The sequence below is a fragment of the Macaca fascicularis genome, chromosome 6 (genome assembly GCF_037993035.2).
Source record: "Macaca fascicularis isolate 582-1 chromosome 6, T2T-MFA8v1.1".
NCBI lineage: Eukaryota > Metazoa > Chordata > Mammalia > Primates > Cercopithecidae > Macaca > Macaca fascicularis.
In genome coordinates this window covers 64,457,405-64,482,327 of record NC_088380.1, presented here as the reverse complement: position 1 = coordinate 64,482,327, position 24,923 = coordinate 64,457,405, and the positions used below count along the sequence as shown (strand labels likewise).

The 24,923-nt window shown below is 37.3% G+C and overlaps 1 protein-coding gene across 10 annotated transcripts in view; it reads left to right on the top strand.

Annotated features, from left to right (window-relative positions):
• Positions 1-24,923, top strand: part of PDE4D (phosphodiesterase 4D) — an 807,734-nt gene that overhangs the window by 757,009 nt on the left and 25,802 nt on the right. The window contains exon 1 of one of the 10 annotated variants that reach the window (XM_045394761.3): positions 21,131-21,563. The exons of the other annotated variants lie outside the window; for them this stretch is intronic. Coding sequence (XP_045250696.1) covers positions 21,516-21,563 — 48 coding nt within the window. The 5' untranslated portion in view covers positions 21,131-21,515. Of the gene's footprint in view, positions 1-21,130; positions 21,564-24,923 lie in introns of those variants that run through there. 10 annotated transcript variants of the gene reach the window in all.

Sequence of the window (24,923 nt, the reverse complement as noted above, 5' to 3'; positions counted from 1 at the left end):
GTATCTGGTGCCTTAGACCACTTGGCCATCCTGACACCCTACACAGTGAGTGTCAATATAATAACGTTTTGTAGTTAGTCACATAAATTAGTACAAGATACATGATGTTGGTTAATGTAAATGCTGTTTTTAATCTTGTATTGGTAGATGGAGAGTCTGAATGTTCTAGTTTGTGCCTTTCAAGAAAGGTTTTTTTTTTTCTTTTTTTTCAGTGACAGGAATCCTGAGCATTTCTCGCTTAATCACAGTTCTGCTTTTAGATACTCACATCTCAGAAATTTTATCATAGTATATGGTAGATCATAGTATATGCTAGTCTCATCTCATTTAAATTAGAAGTTTGTAGTGCACAGGCAAAAACCATAGAGGCCATATTCATGGTCATAAACTGTTCTTTCTTGTCTCTACCTATTTTAGCAATAACATTCTTCTTATTAGTTTGTTCCAAGTGAAAATGACATAATTGAATACTTTCCCTGCTAGTCTGGGAAGAAAGGATGTGTTTGTTGGCTTTTGCCTGTCAGAGAGTATTCTGCAATGTTTGCCTAGGGCATGCTTGCATTCCCATCGGCATCTCTGGTCTGCTGCACTGTAATCCCTATAGGGACAGCCTCTGGCTTTTATTACTGACAAGCAGTGCACTGTGCAGCCATAGACACCATAATAGGAAACACCTTGGCCTGTCATAAACAGGTCTGGAGAGTAGAAAGTACAGGCCTGATGGGGATGTGTCCATAGCAAAGAGGCAAAGATGCGGCTGCCATATTGGAGTAAGTGCAGGCTAATAATGTCTGCCATCTCTATTTCAGAAAATAACTGGCTGATTTTGAAGCTGCTTTCTGTATAAACAGCAGTGTTTTGGTTGCTTTTTGTTTTTCACTTAAATATGAATAAAGCCATCTTAAAGAGATTATACCCTTCAAAGTATTTTGACAAGATCTATAAAGTATTTTCCTTTAGTTATTTTACTTTTAATTCTACCTGATGGTTCCAATCTAAACCCAATAGAGAATGAGAAACAGATATTTCACTATAGTGGGAAATTAGGAAAAAAAGAACCATGCAAAAATACAAGTGATTGTGTGTCTTTTAAAAGAATTATAAATCACATTGATTTACCCAAAATTACAAAGAAAAGTGCATTTATTATTAAGGTAACTTGTGTTGTCTGTGTCTTTACATCAACTCCAAGTTTTATAAAAGGAGTACATTCTTTGACCATAAAGACTTTATTGTATATTTGTTAGTGTTTTTTTTTCAATCTTTAGGGGAAAAATGACCTGCAATATTAATGATAGGCTTTGTAGCAAGAATTTAGGAAGACAATAAATTTCAAATTTGGAAGGGTTATCACAGTTTTTATAAAGAGATAAAATTATTTCATGAGTGCTTTAAATATATATAGGTGTCATTTGATTATTTACAAGGAAACCCATTTCACAAAAGAGGCTAAAGACTGTAAAGATTGAACAAAGATATAATTCTGTTAAAAGACTAAAAATTAAGATAGGTTTAGGAAAACTAAAGTCTTGATTTTTTTTTGACCACTTTGGACAGAGCTGTTCATAAATTAGATAATCAATATTTGTTGACTAGTCCACTCCCTTGTTAAAAACTAAACATTTGTCCTCTTGTGTCTTTTTAAAAAATATATTTTAAGTAAGTTTCAACAATATGCTGTGATAAGAGTGAAACCTATTAACATTCTCGTTGGTGTATATTTTGATTTTCTGTTCTTCGTTTTCTTAATCTTATATTGTCAGTACAGTCTCTAAGATGTAAGATCTCCATAAGGGTAAGTGATAATTGGGTTTTGATACATCATAAGGAATCTCCTACTAGAAATATGCCTGTTTCTTTATTGTACATCAGGAAGATTAGTTTACTTTATGCCAGAAGATACTGTTTTTTTCTGTCTAGTCTTAATACAGTAGAATGGCTAAAGGATATATAGAAGAAAAGACAAAAAAAGATGAAGAGCATGCATCATTACAGACTGAATCATCAGTCCCTAGGTAAGGGAAATTTGTTCTTTCAAAAGTAGAATTTAGCAACCAGGCGCAGCGCCTCAAGCCTGTAGTCCCAGCACTTTGGGAGGCCAAGGAGAGCTGATCACAAGGTCAGGAGTTAGCGACCAGCCTGGCCAACATGGTGAAATCCCGTCTCTCCTAAAAATACAAAAAGTGGCCAAGTGTGGTGGTGCATGTCTGTAATCTCAGCTACTCAGGAGGCTGAGCAGGAGAATCACTTGAACTTAGGAGGCAGAGGTTGCAGTGAGCCGAGAGATCTTGCCACTGCACTCCAGCCCAGGTGACAGAGCGAGACTCCATCTCAAAAAAAAAAAAAATTAGAATTTAGCTGGGTGTAGTGGCTCACACCTGTAATCCCAGCACTTTGGGAGGCCGAGGCAGGCAGATCATATGAGGCCAGGAGGTTAAGACCAGCCAGGCCAACATGGCAGAACCTGGTCTGTACTAAAAATACAAAAATTAGCCGAGTGTGGTGAGGCATGTCTGTAATCTCAGCTGAGCAGGAGAATCACTTGAACCCAGGAGGTAGAGGTTGCAGTGAATGGAGATGGTGCCACTGCACTCCAGCCTGGGCAACAGAGTGAGACTCCATTTCAAAAGAAAAAAAAAATAGAATTCATGGGAAAAATTACTTGTTGCCTTATTTTAAAATATTTCAATATATTGTCTGTTTGATACACATGAATAATCTGACTACAGCTCATTGGGAAACACCAGTATTTACCTTACCTTCTAATGTAAGGCATGATTCCAGGTATTTTTTGTCATACCTCGAACCTTAAATCTCTAATTTAGTCCCAGAAACAGTATACTACATGTCAAAACTTTTTTTTTTTTGGAGACAAGTTCTCACCTTGTCAACCAGGCTGGAGTGCAGTGGCACCATCATGGCTTACTGCAGCCTTGATCTTCCCAGCTCAAGCCATCCTCCCACCTCAGCCTCCTGAGTAGATGGAACCACAGGCATGTGCCACCACACTGGCTTTTCTTTTTTTTAATTTAATTTTTTTTTTTTTTTTTTTTTTTTTGGTAGAGACAAGGTCTCACTATGTTGCCCAGGCTGGTCTCAAACTTCTGGGCTCAAGTGATCCTCCTGCCTTGGCCTCCCAAAGTGCATGAGCCAGTGCATCAGCCTCAAAACATTTTTAAAGACGAAAACCTAATGCTCAGTTAAACTTTACTAAGATCTATGTGCTTCTAAATAGGTGTAAAGATGATTATTTTCTGGATGTTGTATTGGTGGGGAAGATGGACAGATAGAAGAGCAAGTGTTTATTCTCTGGTTGTATTTTCCTTCTTTCCTCCTTTTTTTTTTTTTCTTGAGATAGAGTCTCGTACTGTCGCCTGGACTGGAGTACAGTGGCGTGATCTCAGCTCACTGCAACCTCCGCTTCCCAGGTTCAAGCAATTCTCCTGCCTCAGCTTCCCAAGCAGCTGGGATTACAGGAGCCTGCCACCATGCCTGGCTAATTTTTTGTATTTTTAGTAGAGACAGGGTTTCACTATGTTGGCCAGGCTGGTCTCGAACTCTGACATCCTAATTTGCCCGCCTTGGCCTCCCAAAGTGCTGAGATTACAGGCATAAGCCACCACGCCTGGCCTCTGATTGTATTTTCAAAATATATCCAAATAATATTTTTAAAATGTATTTAGTGAGCACCAGATTCCAAAGTAGCAAGAGCAATTTCAACAAAATATAATTCCTAGAGAGGAATCCTGCAGTACCTCGTTTTGCCTTTTTTGTTCTCTAAGTCATGTCAGGATGGGCGCGTAACCGACCTGGCCCTGGCTCCTAGGAGGAGCACGTGCCCTCTAACGTGTGCACAGAAGTAAACTGAAGGATAATAGGGTCAGTGGGATGAGGAGACCAAGTGACTAAAGCAGATCTGAGAATCTGAGCTGCAAAGGATTTGGAGGTGGGATGCAGGGATAAAACCTTAGTGGGAAGCAGGCGGAAGATAGAGAAGATATAGGATAAACTCACGGAAGGTGTAAGCAGGTTCATGATTTTAAAATTAGCCTATTAAGAGGTTGCATTGGAGGTCTGTTTTCTTAGTGGGGGCAAAGTGGCAAGGGAAGTTTCACTTGTGGATAGGGTGGAGAATGAAGGTATAAGGAAAGAAAGTTAAGAGAGAAAGAGGAAAGACGTATTAGGCAGTGTGAGGCAGAGAAAGAGAAAAATGGGAGAAGGAGGGGTCAGACTTTCCTTGGCTGGAGGCAGACTGACCAATGCATCACTGCATGTTGCTGCCCCTTTCCACTGCAGGGTTCATATGGTGAAACCTGGTTGGACTGAACCTTTGGGACAGCCTTAAAGTAAAAAAGAAATCCCAGACAGGTCGGCTGGAGGGTGTAAATGTTTAAGGAAGGACAGTCAGCTGTAGAGATGGAGGGAGGGATAGAACTGACTGGAGACTGATTTATAGATGGTATGTTTCATGAGGCTTGAGTCTTTTTTAGCACTAATAGTTGGCGTCAGCTTCACCTGTTGCCTCCTTGAGTCATGCCCAGGTAGCAGTGGATGGTGGGCCAACTGCCGAGTCATCCCCTAAGGACTGGCTACCTGGGAGTGAGGAAAGGTAGTTGATGGGCTCTGAGACAGCAAGGTACAAACTGGAATGAGGTGAAAAGAAACTGTCAAAATAAGTATGGGTTGATTTGCTGTAATATATCATAGTTATTATTAGATGCTGGGAGAGTAAAATTGAATAGAATGGAATAGCAGATGAAAAACATGAACCTTTATGCATGTGAACCTTGACTCCATTTTAAATCTCCTAAATTCTGAGGAGCTTTGCAATTCCTCTTCTGGATATAAATCTGCCCTATAGTAGAGTTGCAACCTTGGATAAGTAAATTAATTTGGCCTCCCTGAGCCTGTTTTCCCTGTAAATCAGGACTAACATAATCTACCTCACAGGATTATATTGAAAATTAAGAGAAAACTTACATAAATTATGTAGTGTGCTGGGGACATATGATAGGTACCATGGCCTGTCCTTAGGAGGGATGAGGAATGGAACTATTTTTAAACTTAAAAGGTCAACTTTATATGCTGCCATATAGGTAACCCAGTGCAATTGGAGCTTGAATCAACAGGCCTGGGAGAAAGCTTACAGAGTGTGCCTTTGAAATCCCGATACCTAGTTGTGGTGATTTATGAGACCTTACCAGCTTGCATATGTGATGGCCCACTGAGTTGTTTACTTTAGTTTTAGCTCGGTTACCTAGCACTCTATGATAGCCTATTTTTTATTTACACTCTCACTAACTCCTTTATTATGATTTATTTGAAAGAATATGAAGACAGCCATAAAAAAGACTTTTATTGGAGTTGTGAGGGTCTCCTGTAGGTCTTCACTGTGTCTAAACATCAGTCTGTTGCTTGTGCTTTGCTTTTATCTCACCCTGGATGACCTTCAAGGCTCTTCCAAATGATTTTTCTGATTCCCTGAAATACTGAAATTGTGATTAACAGAAGTTTCAAGTGTTAATCAATATCAAGATAGTAGTTGTCTCTTCCTGGGGAAACTAGAAATAAAAACTAAACATAGCCCCTGTAATCATTGCACAGATTAAAAATGACAATGCAGGTGAGAAACAGAGGAATGAATGAAAAAACCCTAAACCTGGTTACAGCCCCGGCATGAGGTCTTTGTCATGAGTCTGACGCTAGCCATAGCCAGCAAGAGAAGGAATTCCCTAGCAGTGTAGTTGTTACAAGGGAATGACTCATTTTGCAGGTGATTGCTCTTCTTCCATTTTTCCACTTGCTGTCAGCCCTTTACAGAGGGGTCACACTTTGTTCTGCCTAATAGAAGTTTCTTTCCTTTTCTTTAAAAAAAAAAATTCTAGAAGCACTTAGAAAGAGGTTTGTGTGATCAACTGGTTCACGTTCTTCATTCAGATGAAGTAACAAAGCACAGAAAAGTTAAGGTGACCCAGAACAACAACAGTTCTGTATTACTTTTGTCAAGGTTTCTATCTTGTGGCAAATACAGACTTTCTGGTGTTAAACATATGATCCTGATTTGGGTCTTTATTGACATCATCACATTTTTTTTTATTTTCTGAGACGGAGTCTTGCTCTGTCCCCCAGGCTGGAGTGCAGTGGCACAGTCTCGGCTCACTGCAGTCTCCACCTCCTGGATTCAAGTGATTCTCCTGCCTCAGCCTCCTGAGTAGCCGGGATAACAGGCATGTGACCATGCCCAGATGGTTTTTGTGTTTTTATCAGAGATGGGGTTTCACCATGTTGGCCAGGCTGGTCTCGAACTCCTGGCCTCAAGTGATCTGCCCACCTCAGCTTTCCAAAGTGCTGGGATTACAGGTGTGAGTCACCACACCCGGCCAACATCATCACTTTTGAATGAAAGTTTAGTTTGGTGATGACTTTATAATTTGTATTTGATCCTTGTCCATTTTTCTCTAGATCTGGTACTAATTTCATGTGGAAAATAAATCACTAGGAGGTTTTCATTTTGTACGTTTTGGCTGCGCACAATCACAACCCAGTCATTAGGTTTTCACTGAGGGATTTTTGTTTTAGCCCAATTATTGTATGACATGTATCTGCTCCAAAGGTTCTTATAGGTGAAATGAGATTTTTGTGTATCTGTATTCAAACACATAGATAGATAGATAGATAGATAGATAGATAGATAGATAGATAGCAAAACATATAGACATACTACTGAAAACACACCCAGCCATATAATGTAAGCCTGTTGTGTATTAATGAATGATAGGTAATACATTATGTTCCTGTCCTGTAGAGGAGTTCCGAGGAGTATTCAGTACAGAGGACCAGAATGATTGATCCCAGAAAACGTGCTCCTTAAGCTGGATCTTGAACATTAAGGATTTATATAGGCATCTAATGAGGGAAGAGGTGGTATTCCAGGGGCTAGATAAGGCAGGGTAGGATGGGATATTCATGTGGATTAGCTTTATTGTATGTTTGCTGGAAAGGAGGGTAGTGGGCATTCTGGAGGAGTGAGCCTCTCTGGAACAGAGGATGTGATTATAGGACCAGTGGCAGGTGTGAGAATTGTAGATTGAGGCCATACTGCAGACTATCTTAAATGCCAGGTCAAGCCATTTGCACATTGTCCTATAATTCATGAAGAACCCTTACATTTGACTATAAGGAAAATATTATGAAGAAACTAAAATAAAGTGACTTTAGAAGGATACATGTGGTGGTGGTGTGCAGGATGGATTATATCAAGGGAAAATTGTACTGAAAGCAAAAAGAAACTGTTAGGGAATTATGTGTAAAACTGATAAGGGCCTGAAATAGGATAGCGATGAAAAGAGAGGAATGGGTAAGAGAAAGATTGCACAGGGAAGGGTGAAAGCATACATAAGATTTGGCGGGGCCATAGTCAAAGGAAAGCATGACATTCAAAACCCAAATGATAGAATTATAGTTGGAAAATCATGAAGAGAAGCCAGTTGGGTATTGGGGGAGGACTGGACAATATGACAGTTAAGTTTTTAGACATATAATATAGGTAAGGCTATGTATGTAAGCAGAAATGCCCTATAAGCTTTCAGTTGTCAGGACTGGATTTCTGGTAAAACAAACAAACAAATAAACAAAAAAGGCAGGATTTTACTTGGGTGTTGTCTGCAAAGTTGACAGCTAAGACCTTAAGGCTCATCTGTGAAATGGGAGTGACAGTGCTCGTTAAAGGTTATTATTAGAAATAAATGAAGTAATTCCAGGAGAGTACACAGGACTCTCCTTGACACACAGTAGACCCTCAATAAACATTAGGTTTTATTATTTTTTATTATGTGTTTTAGGGAACAACAATTTTGTGAATTATTAGAACCGTATTTGGGAAGCTGTAAAAGCCATCTGCATGATGTGTTTTCTTAGTACCCCAAATGGAAGTTCATATGCTCCAATTCATATACATGCTTCCCTAGCTGTTAGGGGAAGGTGATAGCTCATGTTTAGCTATTGATCACTGTTTGTAAGGCTTTTTGTGTTTTTGACATATATGGTTAAGGATCTTAATCCTTGAGCCATATTTTGTCCTCATTTGTTTGTGTCCAGCGTCAAATTAAGTTTAAGGAATTTATAAAGAGCTTCTTCGGAAGAATGATATTAACTCAATGTATTAAAACAACGTTCACCCAAAGCGTAATAGACTTACACAACATGGAAGAAATCCAAGAGAGGCAGGCGGTTATTCATGAAGAGTTGTAGTACTCCTGTCTGCCTATCTGTACATTTGTCAGGTCAGTGCATTCTGAGAAAATTATGCCAATTTGAAATCTCCAAAAGCATTCTCAGCTGGTATCCGTGATTCCGATAGTTTACTTATGTTGATAGCATAAGCTGTTAGGAAGATATTGTAGAAATTTTAATGCAGCTGTTTTAATTAGATTGCTTTCCTTATAACAAGTTTCAGTGTTTCTGGTCATAATACAATTTATTAGCTCCTGAAACATGACACTGCTCGATCACCTACCTTAACTCTGATTCTCTCCATACAACCCAGTGACCTTAAGTAACATCCTATATATTTCATTGCTAGTAAGAGAGGCAGGGCCAACATTCGAACTCACATGAAGCAAACTAGAGAAGCCTATGCTCTACACTATTTTACATCGCATAATTCTCATACACTACTAACCTGTTGCAAATGAAAAAGAAGTCTCATTATTGTACCACTTTTAATTGCACTTATTATTGCCTTCAGTAAAGTCTTCATTTCTGAAATGTCTCAGTATAACAGTACTTTCATAAAAATATTGCCAACTATGAGTACTAGATTCTAATTTTGGTTATATTATGCGGCCTTGGATAAGGAAGTTTCTTAGGCTTTCATATTCCAATCTATTGGACTATTCTAAAAACATTTTAAAATATTTTGATGGATGTAGTCTATTCTAATACAATGTCTTTCAAGTGTTTGAAAGTTACTACTTATTCAAAACTCAACTGTCTGGCAGCTTTTCTTATCCTGAACTCTGTGAAGAACTTGGAGGACAGAAGGTAAAATGTCTTTGAAGAGTAAAAAATTCAAAACTTCATGTATTTTACATGTTCTGGTCTTGTCTCATAGGACTCTTCTTTCTCCTTACATACCCTCCTTTAAACCTGTACCTCCCCCAGTCTTCTCCATCTCGCAAATGGCACCAATGTCCATCCTAGGCATTGATCATCTCAGAAGATTCTTCTCATTTCCTCATTTCCGTTGTCCAATTCTTCAAGTCTTGTCAGTTTTTCCTCGAGCACTTTTGCAAACTATCCTCTACAGAGACAGCTTTATACAATATAGTCACATCCTATCATTCCCTGCTCAGAACCTTCCAATGGTATCCTCACACCCTCCGGAAGGCTCATACCCTCAGGACCCACGTGATGTTGCCTTGACCTGCCTCTACTCTCATTCTGTATACCTGTCCTCCCTCAGACTGGCTGTGTTACTCAGCCTTTGTTGAGAGTGCTGTGCCCCAGATTTGGTTGGCTTATTCTAGGCATTCAAGCCTCTTCTCGAATACCACCTTCTCAGCGCAACTTTTCCTTACTACTTAATTTTGTAGTCCCCCATCAACGTATCATATTACCCTCTCTTCCTTCATTGAGAGTGTCTGTAATTTTTTTGTCTGCTTGTTTATTGTCTTTTTGCCCCATAAGTCCAAGATTTACACGAACAGGGAACTTTTCTGTTTTGTTCGTTACTGTATCTCCTATGCTGGCACATACTATTTAATAAGTATTTGTTGAGTGCATGAGTTAATAACCATTCTAAAAAACTCTGATGTTTAAAGCCCTTTGCTTTCTATAAGAATTTTACTTGGAACCCTAGTATTTTTGTTTGTATTTGTTTGTTAATAAATGTCAAGAGTTCAGTAGTAAGATAGGTTTGGGAAATGCTAAGTTAAACAGAATAAAGTAAGAATATGTATTACAGGTCCTGGCAGAGCCTTGAATATGCTAACATTTGACAGTGGGAGTCTTTGAGAACTATCACATGAAGCTGCTGTACTTTATAGCACATTCTAGGAAATGGTGTTTTAGACAAAAACCTGTCATATTAGAATTGGGGTAAGGGGCACGATACTGACTATAAAGCAGCAGATTCCTATGGACTATATTAAAAAAAAAAAAAGAACAGACTGATAATCAAGGGCTCAGAAAAAGAAAACAAGCTATGATATGAAACAGTGGCAAAAGGATTCAAAAAGAATACAGCAGTTGGGACTAAGCAGTTTTGTGCAAACAACTATACCTACTTTATTGGATTTTTGCATCTCCATCAGCTGACCTGGTACTTACAGCCTAGAATGAGCATACAAAAGATATTTGTTGGCTATTCGATGATGACTGACAAACAGTCTCCCAGGATCACCATGAAATAACTAAATTGAGTTTGATTTATTTAAAAATGACAGGTAACAAACTCCACCTGTCCCCTTAAATTGATACAAATAAAAATAAAACAGAAAGGACAATATTTTAAATACTTTATGGAACTGTTTATTACAAAGAATTAAAATTAATAATACTTAAAAGAATACTTTGACTATTATTTTATCACCTGAAGGCTTTTCTTATTATTTTATTTTCGGAGGCAGAGTCTCTATCACCCCGGCTGGAGTGCAGTGGCACAATATCAGCTCACTGCAAATTCTGCCTCCTGGGCTCAAGTAATTCTCCTGCCTCAGCCTCCCGAGTAGGTGGGATTACATGCATATACCACCACGCCCCACTAATTTTTTGTATTTTTAGTAGAGACAGGGTTTCGCCATATTACCCCGGCTGATCTCAAACTCCTGAGCTCAGGCAATCTGCCTGCCTCGGCCTCCTAAAGTGCTAGGATTACAGGCGTGAGCCACCATGCCCTGCCAACCTAAAGGCTTTTCACAACTAGGAATTCACTGAATATTGTATTATTAAAGCTAATGTGGACCTTGGATAAATGTATGCCTATTTTCTGGGAAATAACGGTGGAGCTCTTTGAAAGAGTAAAAATGATGTTTTACCATACATAACTACGCCTGAGATTTTTGTTTTGCATTTATCTTTGGGTGAAGTTGTAAAGTTAAGTAAATCTGGAATTGAAATAATTTGATAACATCAGCTAATATTTTTCAAAGTTAGATTTTTGAGGTATAATTTACATGAGTTACTCTTTTTAGAGGTATAGTTGAATGCATTTTCACAAATGTATACAATTGGATAACCACCACCATCATCTAGATATATATGTAATGTATAATTACAATATATGTGTAATATATAATATAGGATATTTATACCACTCAAAAAGTTTTCTGTTGCTTTTTATAGTCATTCCCCAAACCCCACTCCCAGTACTGATTGTCCCTGTAGTTTCGCCTGGCCAGAATGAATAATACGTTAAAGATATAACCTTTTGTGAATGGCTTCTTTCACTTATAATACTTTTGAGTTTTGAGTTGAATTATAAGTTTCGCTTATAATACATTTTGTGTTATTGCATCTATTAGTAATTTTTTTCATTTTATTGCTTTTAGTGTTTCATTTTTTTCCAGTATGTCATTTTATGAACACAATTCGTTTACCCATTTACCAGTTGACTGATACCTGAACTGTTTCTGGGTTTCTGCTATTATATAGAGAGCTGCTATAAACATTTGCATATAGCTCTTAATATAGACATATGTTTTCATTTCTCATGGGTAGATACTTAGAAGTAGGATTGCTGGGTCATATGGTCAATCTACTTTTTAACTTTATAAGAAACTGTCAAACCTTTTTCCAAAGTTTCTATACCATTTTGCATTCTCACTAGCAATGTATGAGAATTTAATCTGCTCTGCATCCAGACCAGCATTTTATATTGTTTGTATTTTGTATTTTATACATTCTAGTAAGCATGTAGTGTGGCATCTCATTGTGGTTTTACTTTTTGTTTCTCTAATGTCTAATGACGGTCGTGGATCTTTTCACATGCTTATTGATCTTTTTGATTCTTATGAAGTGTTCGTTCAAACCTTTTGACCATCTTTTCACTGGATTGTCCTCTTATTGTGTTGTAAAGATTTTTTAAAAAATAAATTCTGGATACAAGTCCTTTATTGGATATGCATTTTATACATATTCCCTTCTCAGTCTGTGACTTGTTCTTAACAGTTTTATTCAAAGATAAATTTGATAAAGTCCAGTTTATCATTTTTTTCTTTTATGCTTCATGCTTTTGTGGTTTAAGAAATCTTTGCCTAACACAAGATCACAAATACTTTCTACTGTGTTTTCTTCTAGAAGTTCTTTAGTTTTAGATTTTACATTTAGTTCTATCATTCATTTCAAGTAGATGTTAGTGTGGTGCAGGATAAACATTGAAGTTTCTTGTTTTATGAGTGGATGCTCAATTGTTCAAGCATTATTTGTTGAAAGGAATATCATTTCTCTTTTATAGCTCAAATTTTATTACTTAAAATTATTTTAAGATCCACATATTAAACTGATATGTGTAAAAGATTATATATTTCTAGAAGCATGCCTATTTACACTAGTTATTATTACTTTAGGAGACAGATATTCTCTTTGTTTAAATTGTTTCCACAAAGCATACCACGAAGTACAGAGGGGACATTAGTAACTATTTTATGATGATTATGGTATTCATTTAGGCCAATTTAAGTGAATTGGAGATCCTAATTTTCTCTATAAGGAGAAAATACTTTTTCATACAAGATTATTTTTATGGAGGCTTCATTTATGTGAAGTTTGTGCACCCATTTATTGCCATGATTATTCTTCAGTGAAACAAAATTCTGTGGTAGATATGCTGCTGCTGCTGGTTTTAGCTAAATTGACTAAATAGTTATAAATATACAAAACTCTATCTCTACCGTATATGAATTCAAACTGTATCAACAATTATAGAATACTATGCTAACATTTAATAAGAGAGCCCATATAGAAGAGAAATATAAATACAGCTATCAGATCAGTCTCATGTTATTTCAGCTTCAAGGAACCTCTCAGCCAAAATGGTTTCCTTTCTCTATAAATGTTGCAGGTGTTTCCTATTTTAAATGAGAGATTTTTGTAAAAACATTAAAATAAGATTATTTAGAGAACGATTCTTAGCTTGTTCAGATGATTATTTGGTTTTAAAAAATCAACCTGGAGTTCCTCTTAATTTTATATCACCATAACATTTATAAGAGATGTTTTCATTTACTGAAAGGTGATGGCTCTTCAGGAACAGTTGTTTCTTAAATCAAATGTGGAGCCATTATCACTAGAGGGCAGTAAATACAAACAGATTTAGTGGATTTGCTTGCACTAAGGATGTTTTCAGGATACTAGCATTAATCAAAGAAAGTACAGTTTTTATAATATGAAAATACATGTAACATTCTGTTATGTAAAATATTGGTTATGAATCAATTCTAGATTATTGTCTGCGTCTAAAATATTTTTAAGGCATTTGAAAGCAAAAGGGAGGCTGAGAAACACTAGTTTTCTGGGGCTATTCTGTTTAATATTTGAAGTTTAATTTTGCCTCAGAATTCTTCAAGGGACACTTAAAAATTGGATTTGCATTTGTTCAGGCTGAGCAGTACTGGATATATGAGAGACCCCCTTATATAGATTCGCTTCTTGATTAATAACTACCAAAACTTTTAATTCTAAGATGAAAGGTGTAAAATAAATGTAGATTGATTATAGGATAAAATATTTTCCAATAATATAAGTCCTACTGTAAACAGTGCTATTGCCCAGAAAACTCCTTATGTTGGAGAAGTCTAAGAGCTAATACACTTATTTTAAGCAATATTTCTTAAATATTTCAAACGCAATAATATAATGTACAGCTTAGAATTGATTATATTAACAGACCTATTATGTAAACTCTAGGCTAAATATAAAACAATGCCGGAAATAGTTTTTTTTGGCAATTTAGAGTACTGTGAAACCAGACAGCCTGGGTTCAAATCCCGGCCCTGTTACTTGCTACTGGCTTTGTGACCTTGAGCAAGCCACTTGACCTCTCTGAGCCTTAGCTTCCCCATAATTTAGTTTTCTTTTTCCCTATTCAAAAATTCATCTTTTCTCTCTTGACCTCTGTTACGAAGTCAATAATGACAGCATGTGTTATTGTATCAACAGTTCAACTCCATCAGCAGAATTTCAGATATCCTGAAATGTCCTGAAATGTTCAAAAGATTGTTAATCGCTTGGTTATCTGGTAAGGACTGAGAAAACAAGGAATAGCAGGGAAGTGGCCTCTGGAAATTCTGAGGGGTATTACTAGGAAAAAGCTGAAGAAGAACTAACTGAACATTATGGGAAATTATTTTTTTCTTTTTTGAGACAAGGTCTTGCTCTGTCATCCAGGCTGGAGTGCAGTGGTGCAATCATAGCTCACTGCAGCCTGAAACTCCTGGCCTCAAGCCATCCTCCCACCTCAGCACCTCCCACCTCCCACCTCAGTAGTATCTGGAACTACAAGCATGTGGCACCACACCCGGCTAATTTTAAAATTTTTTTGTAGAGACGGTTTCTGTATATTGCCCAGGCTGGTCTCGACCTCCTGGCCTGAAGGAATCCTCCCGCGTTGGCCTCCCAAAATGTTGGGATTACAGACATGAGGCACTTCACCAGGCCAAGAAACTATTTTTTCTATTTCAGCAGACACACTCGCATATATGTATATAAAATCATTTGGGCATTTGAGAGCAGTGGATTACGGATAAGAAACCTGAGCTATTGCTGTAACACTGCCCCTCAAGTTGTGTTGGCAGAAATTTTCTGGAGCTCAGTTCCTTGTCTGAATGTGTCGTCATCATTACATCTGCATGTGAGGGCAGCTGTGTCTTGTTCACATAGTACTCTCAAACATATGCATGTCTCACTGTATGGCAGGGCTGCCTGCCTGTGGGCACCTGCTTACTCACCCTGTCCAGGGATCTGACCATGGTAATAGTAACCACGGTTCTTTAATTCAAGGCACTGTAAAGTAGCAAAAAGATTGAGGATAAACAAATCCACTCCTAGATTCATACTGTTTATCATAGAGTTTGCATCAGCCTAATTATATGATGAGCTGTCATATACATACCATTAAGAGCTATGACTGGTTTGCATTTCAGTCCTGTCACCTGTGGAGCAAGTTATTGAATATTTAAGAAGGTCCATCTTTTCATGTTAAAATAGGAATAATACTTATGTTATTGGGAGGTTGCCAAGATTAGAAATAAGGTATATAAAGTTCTTTTTGCATAGTAGGTGCCTAGTAAATGTTGTAACTGATTAAAGTTTCTTCATTAAATTTGGCAAAGCCAAGTCTGACTATAAGAATTGTATCTCTCTGACCCTATTCAAAATTCTCTTCTAAATCATCTAATTCTGTCTGCAGATAGCAGCTACCATGGCAATAGGAAGGAGATTCTAGTCTCCTAGAAATGGAGATTAGGGAAAATGAAATGAATTTTAGTTTGACTCAGAGGTTTTTGAAAAGATTTCTTATTCCCTGGAAACTTTCCTTGGGACTTTTTACTCAATATGATTAAATAGTCTCCCTTATTGCAGCAAATTAGGAACTTACAGTTGAATCCTTTCACATCTAGCTCCTATTAGAGTGCCTGGCACATAATAGTTGCCAAATAGAAGTCTGTTGAATGAAGGGACCATCACTCACATTCAGCAGGGAGAAGAGGCTGTGGATGTCAGAGGGAAGGGAAACTGTATGTGTGTTTCTGCATAATGTTTTAAGACAAAGAGTATTATTCTAATATATGTAATCTGTTTTCAATGTTTTTGATGATTTTGCTGAGGGTGAAAACCCTCGTCCTTTCCTGTCGCCTACAGTCAGTGTAAAAATATTGATGTTTTGTTTCTGCATCAGCCAACAATCCTTTTGCGGCAATAGTACGCTAACTACCTTGAGAAATACAGGGACATGATAAGATACCTTTCTGGCCTCAAAGGTCCTCCACCCTGGATGAGGAGTCAAAGTTGAAGACAGTTGAAAAAAAATAAAATAGTGATTCTTAACACTGGGGAACATTCAGGAAATTTCCGGGGACAGTGATTGGGGAGTACTGCTGGTGCTTGGTGGGCAGAGGCCAGGGAGGCTAGAGGTCCTGGGATACATGGAACAGCCTTTCACCAGGGAGGTTTGCTGTGCGTCCCATACAACTTCCAAAAAGTCCCAGCAGCTATTCACATAGGTGAAAAACAAAATGCATTTATAATTCTCTGAGCCTAGAACCCAACTGCTTTTTCCGTATAAATATTAAATATTTTACATGGTTTTAATCCACACCAAATTTTCTAGTAATGCAGCAGTAGTGTATATTGTGAAGATGGCACGTTGTTACATTTGAAACCTTTCAAAGAATCATTCATCATTTCAGGAAAAAAGAAAATTCTTCTAACATAACAGCCCTGTATTCATTTTCATGCTACTGTTACTTTTGTGGTAATTCTCCACATAAGAGAAATCATAGCAAACCCTTAGATAGCACTTACTGTTCTAAGAGCCTTATGTATATGCACTAACTTAATCCTCACAACAACCCTGTAAGGTGGAAACTATTTTTCTCATTTTCCATATGAGTAAACTGAAGTATGGGAAATTTAAATAGCTTCCTCAAGGTCACACAGCTAATCAGGGATAGTAAGATCTAAGTTTTTGACTATATTTTAAAATGTAGTTGTGTACAAGTATTTATATTTTGTAGTATTTGATAGAAATTACTCATTTTTCCTTTATTTCACTGATAAAGCATTATACTGATTTTTTTAAAAAAAAAATCTACGTAGGGAGTATTTAGCCTATAGGTATTCAGTACAGTATTATGTAGGAAGTGTATTTAGGAATTTCATTTCAGGATAAATACTTGTTATAAAAAGTAGAAAGTAACTGAGTTTTAAGTTTGTCAATGAATAAAATTGATGGATGGATGGATTTTTTTTTTTTTAAAGGAGAGGGAGGGAAGGCAGTGAGCCTGACTGCAGAGTGTAATTTGCATTTAAATGACAAGGGGTATGACACTACCACCTATTCTTCAGGGAGCCTCACCAAGTATGCTTTGCCTAGGGGCCTTTGCTTTTGGCCACTCCTCACTTGATTTTCCCTTCTCTACCCTACCTCTCACCCCCCACTCCACATGACTTGTTCTCTTTCTCAGATCTCCTGGTATATGTCATCTCATCAGAGGGGCTTTCCATGATCATCTTACAGCAACCTCTATCCGTAATACTTATCCTTTCTTTCTCTCCATTGTGCTTATCGCCCCATGACGTATTATGTATTTATTAACTTAGTTGTGGAATATAAGCTGCAGGTGAGAAAGCTTTCTTTTGTTTACTCTATGTCCCCAGCATCCAAGGCAGTTCCTGACATAGAGTGGTTAATAAATATTGAATGAAGGGGCAGATGTAGAATAGTTAGAATATGGAAAATGGCTGGAATATTTGGTCCTAAGATGTACTTGAATGATTTAAATCTGACTGAGAAAACCAGTTTGAGGTTGGCAGAGTAGAAGAAGGAGGGTATTTTAGGCCGAGAATTTGGTAAGACAGAGATGGGATTGTCAGCTTTATGGTGAAGATGGAGGAATACTAGTCTTTCAGGAACAGAGCAAATGTAATAGAGCAGCTGAACATAGGCTTGGCGTTGGGGATTAGGGTCAGATGCGGCAGTCTGGAATTTACAGAGGGATGTGATGAAGCAGGCATTACTAGCTTTGAAGTAACAGGCTGTGGCTGGATTTGAGGAAAATTGATCTGGCAGTAGAGGTCAATATGAGACTAGAAGGGGAAAAGCCAGGGGCAAGAAGATGAGCTAAGAAGCAATTACAGCGTTTTGGCCCCGAGACATGGAACGCTGTGATGCAGTTGAAAGGAAATATTATATATATATATATATATATATATATATATATATATATATATATATATATATTTAAAACAAACGATAAACCAGGGAATTTTTTTAAATATTGGTATAATAATAGAATGATTATCATAATGCTCATTGTCTTTACCGTCTGATACCTATTTATCTTTTACTTTATACCATTTGTTGTTTCAAGTACTTTGCATATATTGTCTCATTTAATCCTCATTGTATCTGTTCTGGTTATTTATCGCTATGTAAGAAATCACTTCAAACCTAATACTTGAAATATGAATGTATTTTTATTAGTTTTCATGGCTTTCTGGGTTAACTGGTCTTGGCTAGACATTCTTGCTTGGCATTCCTCATGTGGTTGCAGCCCAGTGGTTAGCTATCTGAAAGCTGAACTGGCTGGATGGCTAAGATGGCTTCTCTCCCTCAGGTCTGGCTCTGGGCTGGGGTGGCTGGCATTGCTGACGACTGGCCAGGCATGTGTGCTCTTTCTTGTGCAAGCACTCTCTTGCACGCTCTCTCTTCACTGTCTATGAAGTTAACATGGACTTCTTATAGCATAGCCTCTCAGAGTAGTCAAACCTTTTTTTTAACCTAATGGCTTAGGGGTCCCAATAGCACATTCAAAGAAAGCAGGATGAGAGCTGCAAGATTTCTTATGACTTAGCCTCAGCAGTCATGCACCATCACTTGTTGGTTACACAAGCCAACTCAGATTCAATGTAGGACAGTGTGGCTCATTAAGAGTATCTTTGGAGACTAACTGCCATGGTAATCCACTTTACAGACGAGGAAGCTGACACACTAAAAAGATGATTTGTCAGTGATTGTGCACAAAAGATTTAAACTTGCAATTCTTGTTCTTAGTACCAGAGTGAACCTGGGAAAATCATTTTTTTCTCTCTAGGTCTCAATTTTATGTGGAAATGAGGGAATTAGAGGGGGTGATATTAAAGTTACTTTCTATTCCTCTCAGTCTTTTAAATATTTGGATTGAGATTACGGGAGGAGTAATGGTAAGGAACAAACCAAAAGAAACAGCTTTGGATAGGGCTTGCTAACAACGTTGAATGAAGGAGGGAAGGTGATGCCATATAGGGGAACATGCCGGGTTACTCAAGAATTCAGCTAGATGGTTTATATTAAACACCTGACAGTGTCTGACTCACACGAAACACCTGTTGAATGGTAGGAAAGAGTCACAGATTCCATCTGAGATACTGGAAGAAATATGGGCTCACTGACTGAAATGGAAGTAATTATACTAAGAACTACTTTAAATAGAAAAATGTCTCACAGTTTTCAAAAAGTTTGTCATGACTAGCAGGGCATTCGAGAGAAGAATCTTATATTTGGAAATATGGCACTAAAGTTCAAGTTAGAAGTGGTCATTGAAGAGTGTGGGCCTAGGACAGAGTCTCTGTGGAGATCTCAAGTTGGGATTCATAGAAGAAGTCAAAGGTCAGAGAAGTGGAAAGAAAACTAAAGAATTTCAGGATCCTGGGAGTTGAGGGAGAGTAGTAGGAATGATCAAACATGTGGAACACTTCAGAGAAGTAAGGGAGACCAGAGAAAAGGAGGACCTTAGTATTCCTCTGGGGGTGGCTTTAGTGGAATGTTGGAACTTTAATTTCTTCGTTTTGTAGAGGAGTAAGAGTGATGGAAGTGAATACAACAGATGTTAACAGCAGCAGAGGACTGTAGCTGCAAAGGACCAGTAGAAACTCAGAGAGATAAAGTGTTACAGGAGTGCTTACCAGAGAGCATGCTCTCTAAGACAGATGTGCAACATGTGGAAATAGTTAAATGCCAGGAAGACTGCAGAGTAACCACACCAGCAAATTGAAGCACAGAGTAGTAAGCACAGACTTTGAGATGGACAGGAGGTAGAATGCACAGAATTATATGCTAAAATAGACTGAAACCTAGTTTTTCCTCATTTCTCACCCTCAAGACCTCTTTAGTATTAAAGTTACAGGGTAATACTACACCAAACCGAATAGAAAATGCTGTTTTTCTAGAAAGAACTTTGATTTCTTATTTAACCCTCCTCATAAAATGTCTGATTACTCTTGAGCTCAATTCTGGGTTCGTAAGAGCCACTCATTCCTTTCTTAACTTTGTGTACAGTTATTAAAATGTTCTCTTCTGGCTGGGCACTGTGGGTCACACCTGTAATCTCAGCACTTTGGGAGGCCGAGGTGGGTAGATCCCCTGAGGTCAGGAGTTCGAGACCAGCCTAGCCAACATGGTGAAATCCCGTCTCTGCTAAAAGTACAAAAATTAGCCAGGCGTGTTGGTGGGCACCTGTAATCCCAGCTACTCGGGAGGCTGAGGCAGGAGAATCGCTTGAACCCAGGAGGCGGAGGTGACAGTGAGCTGAGATTGCGCCACTGCACTCCAGTCTGGGCGACAGCGAGACTCTGTCTCTAAATAAATAAATAAAATGTTCTCTTCTGATCAAAATACAGATCCTGAGTTCTATATACAAAACACTGCATTCCTTATGCATACACAGTGCCCTAGCTTTCAGATTTCCCTCCCCCTAGAATTGTAAGTGGTCCCCACCCCTGGATTTTGAAGGTCTTAGAGTTCAGTCATACATAACAATAGAAACAAAAGGAGCTGAGAGCAGCCATGCCACACAGGTGAGGGAATGTGTCATTGCCATCTGTGAATTCTGGACATTAGTCGTATTGTTTAATCCCTATGCTTTTATGTTGGAAGAGGGGAGAACTACAGTTATTTCTACATCACCAGGGAGCCACTTGTTTTGAATTTGAGAGAGGGAAGCAATTAAAATGCTCGATTGCCATTTTTGAAGCAGTTTTTATTTGGAAGGAAGGGAACCCAGAGGACATTAAAATTCATAGAAAATGTCCTCCAAAAGGATGGGCCATTCTTAAGAATGAACTACAAATTTTGAGGAGTTTTATGGTCATTATTCATCACTGTGAGAGGGAAGCCCCATTCATCTTTTCTCAGGGTGGCTTCAGAGCTGCAAGGATACCATTATTCAATGGCGTTTGTCGGGTGAGGAGAAAGCCTCCTCCCCAGAGGCTGGGCCTTGCCAACCAATCCCAAAGCAGCCTGCACCGAGGCCACACCCCCTCACCTTATAGGCTGAGAGCTGGAATGTGATTGGTGCAGAGTTGGGGTTTTATGGGAGGGGCTTCTTGTCACTCTTCCCGGCTTCCCTGCAGTTCCTTATTTGGTAGCTTTTGACAGGACTGGCCTTTCTTGCAACTAAGCATCTTGACATACATTATTCATTAAGCCCTGGAGCTCGGGAGAGAAAAATGCAGACCCTTAGATCTTTAGCTATTCCTTTATCACGTGGATTTTCTTTATTCAGAATAGTTGCTGAATTTTGTGCCATTCTGGAGTCTTACAAATGGCATGTATTCGATGGGAAGACAGCTGGATGGGATTTAATGCGAGGCTTTCTTATGTGTACTTAATTACCAAAAATCTTTAAAAACTCATACTCTGCGTGGCTTGTGGAGGTTGTTAAAGTAGCGAGATTTTGAAGCTAAATACATTTTAAAGCTTACTATATATATACATATATATATATTATATATATATACACACATATAATCAATCAAAAATGCCTGAAGCAAACTATTTACTGTCAGTGTCTTGGGGCTACATAAAGGTAAGATTTATTTAGCTTTTGAAAACTTCTTACTCTGATTACATAATTGATAGTTTTAACAAATTACAGTAGAGTCTAAGCTTTCTAAGCAATTTTGTATTCTTTCCTTACACATGAATTAGGAAGAAATATGTGTTAATAGTGGTCAAGACTGTATAACTTTCATCAGTTGTAGTTTGCATGTTAAAATAGCTTTTTAGATATGCAGTAGTTCTTCTGTTTGTCATGTGATATATGTTTGAATTGTGCTTGAAAAATATATGGTAATTAAATACATTCATTGCAAATAAATTATTGGGCCAAATTACTTATACTGATTTTTGGATTCCAGTTAGTATGTTGCACATAAAGTTTATAAAATTAATTTGTGGCTGTTTCTAAAAATCTGTACTACTTTAACCTGATGAGGAATACGTTTTTTTCACCTTTAGTTATAAAGCCCTAGGTGATATTAAAAATTGACATTACTTGACTATTTAAGTGATATTAAAGTGAAAACTTGATTATTATACTTGCAAAACTGAACAGAGTTTTTATTACACTGTTAGTTTTGTGAATCTCAAGAAATGAATAAGCAATTTAATAAGATGTGTCCATGCTTGGCAGGCTTTTTGCATGCCCTGTGGTAACATTAGCATTGTGGTCCTGTCTCCACAATAGAAGGAGGTAGAAAAATCTTATTCAGTCCTAAATGAAGCATCACTTCACAGATTGAAGTTTATCCTTGGATATTTCAGCCAATCACAACACATTTTAAAAGATTCATTTTCTGTTACTCTGAGGATTTTTAGATTGGAGTGTTTGTCATTTGCTTTGTTTCTTTCTTTTTGAAGGACAATTTCCCCTTTGTTTTAGAGATTTACTTGAATTCTAAAAAAAATAGAAAACTTATTTCAGTATTGGTTTTCCAAGTAGTGGTGATTCCTTACCTCCCTTTAAATCTGTGGATGATTCAGATTTTTAAAATGTTTTTTAAGTATATAGCCTTCCATTATTTGAATTTTGTTAGCCATTTCTTGGCTAAAAATCTTCAGAAATACAGAAAAGTATAGAGAGTAATATAAGAAGCCCTCATTATCCCCCAGAATTTAGCTGCTAGCTTTTAGCCAGCTCACAATTGATGTATTTTTGAAGGGCTTCACATTTGTTCTATGATTATGAACCATTTGTACTATGATTATGAACAATACTGCCAAGAATCTAAAGATAGAATTTTAGTACTATTCTTTTTGAGGAAAATTTTTCCTGGACAGCTTTATGTTTAATACTGTACCTTTAAAAACATGTAAAAATGGAAAATATAGATATATTTGGTCTTAGGCATTTTGAAGGATTTATTTTTATGCAGTCAGTGGAGTATTTGTTTAAATAACTTTGAATACTGATACCTGCCAAACTTATAATGCATCACAGTGCAGCATATTCAAATGATTTTTAGCAGAACATTGTCAGGAAAAAATAAGCAAATTTTCTTACTATTGGACCCATACCACCTCCTTAAATATATATTGGGAGGATATATAACATACCCAGTAGCACATTGGCGTGATGTAGAAGTATAGGAGATTACATTTAAGAACATTTTTATTTTGTTTTATTATTTTAGTTTGCTTCCTGAACAATCTTAAATGCAGAATGTAAATTGAAGAATTGCATTTCTGAAAAGCAAAATACGTTATTCAGATTCAACTGCATTTTTACTTTCCTTTATGCCTTGACTGCTGTATACATTCTGATGTATAATGAGAACAAAGGATTCGAAAGCATTCACTTAGAAATCCTCCCCTGTTTTCTCAGTTGCAACCCTAAATCTGTGTATTGTTTTCAGACTACTTAGTCCAAAAACATTTAGAAATTCATCAGTGGAAAATATTTAGAGGTCACTTACAAAAATAAACTAAATGCTTAATTAAATGGTTCTGCATTTTGCAATCAGTTCTTTTCAAACAGCAGTTTAATGTTTTGTCCCTTCTAAGTTTATTAATTGAGAAATATGATGGGATTCCCAGAAGACTACATTGTATTAGCTTTAAATCAGTCCTTCCCCCTTTGGTAATTTTATGTAGTTATCTTAGTAAATATTATATAATTATTTTTAGATGAGAGATTTGTCATATTTTTAAATGTTTGTTGAATGATCTAGTGCATTTTTTAAGTACATCTAGCTATGCACTCCAAAACCAATTTGTGAGATCAACTACCAGTTGAGAAAGCACTTACGGTAATTTTTGTGGTTATTAATTTAGCTTCGCTGGACTGAAAGTTTTGTATGGATAGCAAAAAAGGAAAACAATGTTAATTCCTTTTAGAAGATACCCTTGTGTTATAACTTCATGTACTCTTGAAAATTATCTTTAGGAAATTCCTTATACTGTCTCCCTAGGGAAGAGAGGTGATTCCTTCAAATATTGTCTTTTATAATTATGTTAAAATGAAATGTTGACTTCCTTGGAGTCCCTTATAAGCCTTGGTAGGGAGGTGGGCGTGTGATGGAGGATTTCTCCAATCCATGTTTTTGTGTTTTAAACAAAGGCTGGAAAGTAATCTGGGAATAATGTATATGATGCAGAAAGAAGATAAAAATGGAACATGCAGTATGTCACTTATCTAGTCTGTACAATATTTAGATTCCTTTCACTGGCTTTTTTCTTCAGTTGTCTGTACTAACTAACTGGCTATTTTGGTGAATTGTTTGAGCAAACTGCCAGGAGAATTACACTTTATTCTTTATATTCTGTTAGAAAAATCCAATAATATATGTAGCATATCTGCAGGTAGCATCCACATTTTCTACTTAGGTGTATGGCAACATAATCCATATACTAGGTTGTGTGCAAGTTAGAAGATGAACCTGTGATAACTGGGTCTTTATCTGTCTTTATCAATCACCCCTAGAAGGCTTCCCTTGTTTCACTTTATTGAGAGAAGTACAAGGGAGGGCAGCAGTTCCTGTATAGACTGCTGAGATTCTAGCAATGGTGAAAGCCTTGCCTCTTCCTCCATCTTTTATTAAAAAAGGACTTTGTCATGACCAGGTAGTTCTTAATAGCAACTTTTAGCTCATAACATGAACAATTTTAGGTCAAAGAGATATTTCATTGAATATGTGTTTAAAATGTTTAGCAGACTCTTTTCTTTGGAATATGCTTTGCCTAATGAGTATATTTTTCCAAGTGAATTTATCTGTAAAGCAAAGATTTTTTATTACTATTATACTTTAAGTTCTGGTATACACGTGCAGAACGTGCAGGTTTGTTACATAGGTATACACATGCCATGGTCGTTTGCTGCACCCATCAACCCGTCATCTACATTAAGTATTTCTCCTAATGCTATCCCTCCCCTAACCCCCTACCTACT